This window comes from Thermobia domestica, chromosome 2 (assembly GCF_964235325.1).
Source record: "Thermobia domestica chromosome 2, izTheDome1.hap1.1, whole genome shotgun sequence".
NCBI lineage: Eukaryota > Metazoa > Arthropoda > Insecta > Zygentoma > Lepismatidae > Thermobia > Thermobia domestica.
Window position 1 is genome coordinate 192862290 of NC_137455.1, and position 8113 is coordinate 192870402.

General features: G+C 34.2%; 1 protein-coding gene across 1 annotated transcript in view; it reads right to left on the reverse strand.

Moving 5' to 3' along the window:
- Positions 1 to 7365, reverse strand: part of LOC145679292 (TWiK family of potassium channels protein 7-like) — a 31427-nt gene extending 24062 nt beyond the window's left edge. The window contains exons 1-2 of the mRNA XM_081749879.1: positions 7357 to 7365; positions 4253 to 4397 (exon numbers count right to left, since the gene is read on the reverse strand). Coding sequence (XP_081606005.1) covers positions 4253 to 4397; positions 7357 to 7365 — 154 coding nt within the window. The remainder of the gene's footprint in view (positions 1 to 4252; positions 4398 to 7356) is intronic.
- Positions 7366 to 8113: the final 748 nt, after the last annotated feature.

Here is an 8113-nt window from a genome sequence, read left to right on the forward strand (position 1 = left end):
ACATTCTTACTAATAAAGTGTTCCTAACTTGAAAAAAGTGTGAGAAATACTGGTTTGAAATATAAGGTTTTCTAAAAGAAGTCAGTGGCTAAGTGTTTTGAACAAGACTATATTATCGGTTCAGTAAAAATCGCTATTATATTTTCTTATTATGATCATTTCATGTTCCACTTAGGAAGTGAAATGTCTAGTCACGCTCTCGACTATAGTTCTCGTCCAACATCTTTATCTACTTTAATCCACTAATTTTCTCACCATTTCCCTCTTTTCATTCAACTATAAATTCTATCTTCCCCAATAATACAATTTTTACTCGAAAACAATTCTAACCAGTTCTTTTTCTTTCCTAAATTGTTTCCAATATAGTTCCTTTCTCCCTTATTCACTCAGTTGTTCGCTATTGGTTTTTCATTAACGCCTTTTTCCATATATTTACTATACCAGCTGAACTTCCCGCCTCTCGCACGAGAACTACGGGTTTATGGAAAGCATTTTAAATAGGTATATTTGAACCCTTTGTCTCTGCCTAGGATCCAAATTTGAATCGACATGAAATGACGAAAACCCAGCTTGACGCAAATACTACATATTATCTAAAATTAATTTCAAATGACGTAGTCATTATTCTTTGAGAAATATTAAAACCTCATCGTCCCTTCGGATACGCATTTCAATCTAACTGTAATCATAAAAACCCAAGTGAATTTAAGAGCTAACTACGTTCAAAAATCCATTTTTAACCTTCCAACAGTTTTCTTAGTCTGGTCAGTTCATGAATACAAAATGGGAAGTGGGAAGTTAATATGTTACAGAAATTGGTTGTCTCGTACTCCCTCCCACTTAGAAGCGAAAAGTAAAAGAAAAAATAATAATGAATCTATATAGCGAGTTTCGTTTCCCTAACTTAAAGGGCTCATGACATATTTCATTTCCAGCATAAATTTTAAGCCCTTTTTCCCTTGGTATATGCATGTTAATCAAAGTAACGCGATAAAATCCCAGTTCGAGATAGGTGCTAACTATGAAAATTCATTTCAAATAGTTCAAGCGTTTCTCGTAATGAGGTAACAGACAATGTTGATTTCATTTTTATATCAAACTATATATAGATTTCCAAGACCTTGAATTGACTTTCCTTCTTTTCCCTCAAGTGCACGCTTTCATTCCAACATAATACCTCGACATACGATATGAATCACTAAACATATGTGTCCCCTTGTTCCACCGTTACTTCGAAGTAAAACAATTTCAAACATCCATAATAATTGGTTAAGTAATACATTCCCCACATAATACAAATTGTCAAGGCCTCAATTTATTTGTCTTGGGAAAGTAAGTTCAGAGGTTCCTTAACTTGCGAGACGTAATTTGTTCTAGAAAGTTAACTCGCATAATGAAAACACTCTGAAATTATTAAGTTTACAATGGCATTTCAAATCTCTGTAATGTTGTTTACAAATAGCATGCATGTCGCCATTTGCTAGTTATTAGTGTATTTTGCTATATATATAGTACATAAGAAAATGACATTTTTTTGTAGCAAAATAAAACCTGTCAATTTTATTGGAAACGAAAGACATCTTTTGTAACGAAGCCTTCTTTTTAAAATTATTATTATTTAGTTACGATTTTTCCCAAAACTACGTATGAGCATTAACCTTAAAGCATGTTGTTTTGTTCAATTTGATGTGTGATCTATTGACTAATATATGACTTATCTTTGAAGAATAGCTTAGTTAAATTATAATTTAAGAGTTAATGTTAATTTTAGACAATAGTTCATCAATCATAGTATGCATTATCGTCTTGCTAATGTCGTAATGAAGAGCTTAGTCAAGGGAATTTTATGTCTGTTTTAACTTAGTAAGTGGCATGGTTCTCGTATAGCATCAATTTATACGTTTACAAAGAAATTCAATTTTCCCCCATTTTCACACAACTACGCACAAGATGTTACACTCACGTACATTATTTTCCTCAGATCAGTAACATCTATCGATTTGTAAATGTCTCATTTTCGGACATTTTTCGCCTGTTAAATGCTAAGAATATTGTAGAATTTTTATGTAGACCTATAGCCTACAGGTTCAGCATAAATGATTCATCAGGTTACAAATCATGAAAAGATACGTAGACTTACCAAGTTCCATATACCGATACATACTACAGATGTTCAACGTGTGTGCTGTTGGTCATACTGCACACGTCCAAACTGTAATCTAGTTTGTTTTACACCTCTGGTGCATGAGGTCCCTGGTTCAATCCCAGCTCGCGCCAAGTGAACTTTGTGGTGGACAAACACTGTGTGTGTGAGTTTTCTCGGGATTCTCCCGTTTCATCCAACTTTCTTAATTCCACCATTTCATTCATTTTTCATCATCACTTTCTCCTTTAGTCTAGCACACATAAACGTGGGACGTAAACACAAGGATTTCATTTTTTTTAGTTTGTTCTATACATTCAATGCCATGTTTCCGTCAATGTGTGCCATCGCAGCAATAATATGTTGCTCCATTTCTTGTAGTATTTTGGCATTAGAGGTAGATAAGAAATCATATATCGCCTATCTTTGTAGATTTTATACTTGTAAATACATAGTGTTTTTAATCACATGAATCATTTATGCAAACACTATAACAACCCCCACCTTTCAATATTTGACTATGCTCCTGTCCAACAAAAGTTAAATCGGTGTTTTCCCACTTGCGTACATTCCCATTTCCGTACATGTCCAAATCCTTTCCAGTTGCGTACAAGTGCCAGATGCAATGACATGTCACGATTTAAAAGCGAGATAAGAATTCCCATTTTCGTACAGGTTCAGTAGCTGGCACTATTTCTGTGAATTTTTGTTAGTTTTTGGGCAGAGGGGGATATGGAATCTAAAGGTTTCGTTTGGAGTAGCAGCCACAGCGAATAAGAATCCTTGAATAGTTTCGTTTTGTAGACTGCCTAGCAGTCCAGCACGACCTTCTTTATTGACGGCACGTTTAAGAGCTACAACAAACTTTTCTCCCAAATTTTTGTAATTCATGCAGATATTTGAAGTTCTGTAGAGGAAACTAATGTGATTCCAGTGGTTTTTAGCCTTCTCCCGAAAAAGAAAAAGCATATATATGAAAGGTTGAAGTCCTGAATTGGAATACTGAAGTTGTAGTGGTTGGCTTCAAGGAAGCAGTAATATTTTTTTTAGGTCAATTTTCCGTTCAGCTTCCATAAGTAGGTGCAATTTTCACTTTAACCAGTGTCTTTGGCGTAAGATACAGGATTTGGTCTTGGTTACAGACTACAAAAACAATCATGATATAAGACCTCAGGTTCGAATGTTTGTATCATTAGCTTTTCCTTAGTTAGAAATGGTCGATAGTGGTTGATTGTTTATTCAAGAAGACATCTCCCAAGCTTGAGCAGTTTTATGGATATTTCATTGACCAGTAGCTAGAAAATTCTACAGTCTCAATAAACATGTGGAACTGTCATGAGAAACGCCATAGAACAAATAATCCCGCAGGGGATTGGGATAACATTAAATACTCTGCAAAATCCTCATGTCATTAAATTAGTCCGTTTTCTCAAGTTAGAAGCCAGCACAAGTGACTATGCTTACAACAGAAAGTATCTCAACTTGCAAGGTAAAAGAAGAAAGTATATATGCAGCTTGACAAAAAAAAAAAAAAGTTTTGATGTTTCAAAAGATGTTAGATGATATTTGGTTGAACTTTCATATATTCATAAGTTGTCATAAACTGTAAATCGTAATTATACGGCCTACTGTACATGGGCCAAGATCATTGAAGATCCAGATGTTATTTCGACGAAGACTCTTTATAAAAGCCGACTTCTATATCCCTTTGATGTGATTTGTGAATTCATATCATACACATTTCGGGGATACATTGGTGGAATTTGAATTCAACGTGAAGAGTTGTCCAAAAAAAAAAAAAAAAAAAAAAAAAATCATGGAAAGCATGTATGCATCTTTTCATATTTCCTTGAGCATGCAATTCCATATCCTCCTCTTCTCAAACTTTATTAAAAATACACAGAAACAGTGTCAGTTATTAAACATGTACGGAAGTGGGAAAGCTCTTATCAATATGAAAATATGTCATGTCATCGCCCATGGCACTTTTACACATCTGGGAGGTAATCGATAAATCACTGCTAATTTGATTTTCGTAGTGACCTACAGGTAATAAAACTTTTATTTTTTGCCTTCCATATTTATAATTCTTTTTTTTAAGTTTCTTACCTATAGTAGAAATAAGACTAAACGTAAAAAGTAGGGCACTTGAAAGCGTCCATTCATACGTCCAGTTATCAACTGTCCCGTCGTAATTATGTTTTATTGTTATATCAACTATATACTTTTTGTAATCTTGAAGTTCACCAAACACCTGAAATAGATAAAAAAAAATGTTCTATGAGTTTTATGATCATTGAAGAAGAAAGTTATAAAAAAATTGAAAACATTTAGAGTAATCGTTATTCTTACCACTGCCGTTTGCGATTTGATTAGTGCTATTGAATACTGTAGAAGCGAGAAAAGACTTTATTTTATTTTAGGCTCATTAGTTTCAGTAACATACCTTTGATTGATTTTAATGCAAAGCAATAAGATTAACTCTTAAACATTAAACTGTATGTTTAATGAGAATTAAATATTTATTTTTTTTAAAGTGAAAGTTTCACTAAAACAAATTCTTAAGTTGCGATTGAATTCACCCTTATTAGCATATCAATCCTTAAAAGTAAGTCATTTTTGAAAAATGCTAACGTCTTTTTATCAAAAAATAAGGCAAATTCTTGGAAAGATATTAACGAGGTTGAATATCTACACCATCTTTGCTTTTTTATCCCAATGATTTATATGGGCAGTTCTTTTTCTGTTTTCTTTAAAGTGAACTGGATTTTTTTAAAATTTAGTGACTTTCTCTTCAAATCGAATTGTCCATAAATAGGTTATAGTTGAAAAGTTCCATCAGCTACTTTAAGACGTATCGTGGGTATTAACAACGGACACCTAAACGCCACAGTAATGCCAACTCGTGAGAAAAATTCCATTTTGTGGGATCTTTTTCTACATTAATTCCTCGGAAACGGATAAAGGGAATTTTCATTGCAATTGGCAGCAAATGTGGGATTTTCATCGACAACAACAAAATTCTCTATGGGCAGAAAGTAGACCAATGACTTCTCACTAATCTGGAAATCAGTGTTAATTGTCTGATTTTGTTACCGAAAACGCATGCTACTGCAGAAGTAACTTGAAGAATTTTGAAGGAAGCTTGTAATCGAGGAACTAAAAACTTCGCTATAGCCTTGGTTAGGTCTGCAGCAGTGTAAATGCAAGCTTATGCAAGCCTACAAACTTAGCCTTGAAGGCTTATAACCCGATTGGGTTCGTATCTTGTTCGGTACGCCTAATTATTGTGATAATACTGGGTTCGATCCTCATTTGTGTCCGTTGTTTGAGTAAAGCCTTTAATCAAAGTACGTAATTCTGATTCTACAGATCCCCAAATGGGCTCGGACATTTACAAAGGTCCGGGATTCGATCCTCTATAACTTATACGTCTCCTTTAATATTTAACAACAATTCGGATCATCCATTTCAGCCTACCATATAGCTACTGGACACACAACTTAAGAGTTCGAACCAGAACGTTTTAGAGAACCAACATAAAAGTAGATTCTAGTTGTATATTTAGCGCTGATGCAATTTATTAATGTAGGTATTATTAAGTTGCATAGGCGCTAATCACTCGTGCTGTAAAGAAAGGTGAATTAGGTTATTTCTTAAAATTAACATATATAAATTTAAACCATAATTATTATTTTGAAAGGATACTCGAACTTTAAATTTTGATTTAATTAACACTTGAACTTCACAGACAAAAACTACATCACTTTTAACATTACAAACGAATGACTGATTGTTGTGATATATATGTATTAATTTAATTCAGGCCCATTGATTATCGAGAACACGGATGTCGCGGTTGTCACGGATTATTAATTATGTTTCATTACGTTGCTGATTTTTAAACTTTCACTAGCACTGTTCGCTTGATTCGACACTCGAAAGGGGACCATATTGGAAATTCAGGGGGAATGTCCTGTAGGTTGAGGGTTGTTTTCCTCTCATCTTCTTTGCGGTAAATTAAATGGTTTGCCGTTCTCCTGCTCCATGCTGTCAAAACAACTTTTATTCACACTTGATAAAAATATTATTTAACGTTGCTCGTTCATTTCGATAATTCGTTCTAGTTTCTCGTTATGACTTCACTAAACGTATGTGTCAGACTCTTCATTATTGCCGTATTTTCGCACCAGCTAGTTCATTAGTGGTTGCCGCTTCGGGTGTATGTATAACACTAACTTCACTTTTCTCTCCGTCTCGTCTTGTTGCTAGGCAAAGAATCGGTTTGCTACGCAGTTTGGTGATGTCAGAAGCTAAAAATAGCTATGACAGCCCATAGACAGGAATGTTTTGAGACGACGATTGTTCTTTGTGCTGAATTTTGTCTCCTTATTTGGGAAGGAGAGAGGAACTCTACGATTTCCGTCGCAGACGAGACGCACATACATATATGCACATTCGTTTGTTGACTGAGAGAAAAATTCTTAAGAGCACTTTTCTTAAGAGCAAAATAAAAATTTCTTCTTAAAAATTGACTGAGCTGAACTGTATGGTTACAGGCTTGAGTAAGGCTAGTAGTAATATGTATTAGCACAAGTAGTATTTGACTTTTCATTAACATTCATGGTAGCCCTGTATATAAAAAAAGAAATACTGTTACTTCTGCTAATAATAGTAATATTAATGAAGAAAACGAAATTTCTGGAAGGTTTATAAATAAAAAGTATTTGTTTATTCCGAATAATAAGTGATGATAAATTAATAGTAAGTTGAAACATAAATTTGAGTAATTTTAAAGAGGTTTTATTTATTAACTAGCTGAAATGTCCATTCTTCGCACGAGAACAAGATTTAATAATCTAAATGTAAAGAAATGACTTTTGAGAGATAACAAAGCGCAAAATTTCATCTCCTGTTGTGCCAACCCGCATAAAAAATATGTATTGTTGGTTGCATAGAGCAAAGTGTTCTTTGAAATCGCCAGAAACGTACATACATTTTGAACCCCTACCAATCCCCTCTCGATCCGAAAATGAAAAAAGAAAAACTACTTCGTACACGATTGGATTTGTTGAAGATCTATACGTGTTTAAAATTTGATGCTAATACAAGTAAATTGGTGGTGAACCACATCGTATCCGTAAGTTTTCTAGGGTACTCCCGTTTCCTCCCACATTGTCATCCAACCAATTCTTTCATCATCATTCACTTGCCTTCATCATTGTCTCCGTTAGCTTAAAAGGTGTAATCGTGGAACGTTAAAACTGAAAGAATTTTTTAAAAAAATAGTGGTTGTAGGTGACTTCTTTCTATTGGAAAATTCTGCTGACAGGTGACTCTTTTCTATGGGAAAATCTGCTGACAGTTGACTCTTTTCTATTGGAAAATTTGCTGACAGTTGACTCTTTTCTATTGGAAAATTTGATGACAGGTGGCTCTTTTCTATTGGAAAATTCTGATGACAGGTGACTCTTTTCTATGGGAAAATCTGCTGACAGTTGACTCTTTTCTATTGGAAAATTTGATGACAGGTGGCTCTTTTCTATTGGAAAATTCTGATGACAGGTGACTCTTTTCTATGGGAAAATCTGCTGACAGTTGACTCTTTTCTATGGGAAAATCTGCTGACAGGTGACTCTTTTCTATTGGAAAATTTGATGACAGGTGGTTCTTTTCTATGGGAAAATCTGATGACAGGTGACTCCTTTCTATTGGAAAATTTGATGACAGGTGGCTTTTTTCTATTGGAAAATTCTGATGACAGGTGACTCTTTTCTATGGGAAAATCTGCTGACAGTTGACTCTTTTCTATTGGAAAATTTGATGACAAGTGGCTCTTTTTTATTGGAAAATTCTGATGACAGGTGACTCTTTTCTATGGGAAAATCTGCTGACAGTTGACTCCTTTCTATTGGAAAATTTGATGACAGGTGGCTCTTTTCTATTGGAAAATTCTGATGACAGGTGACT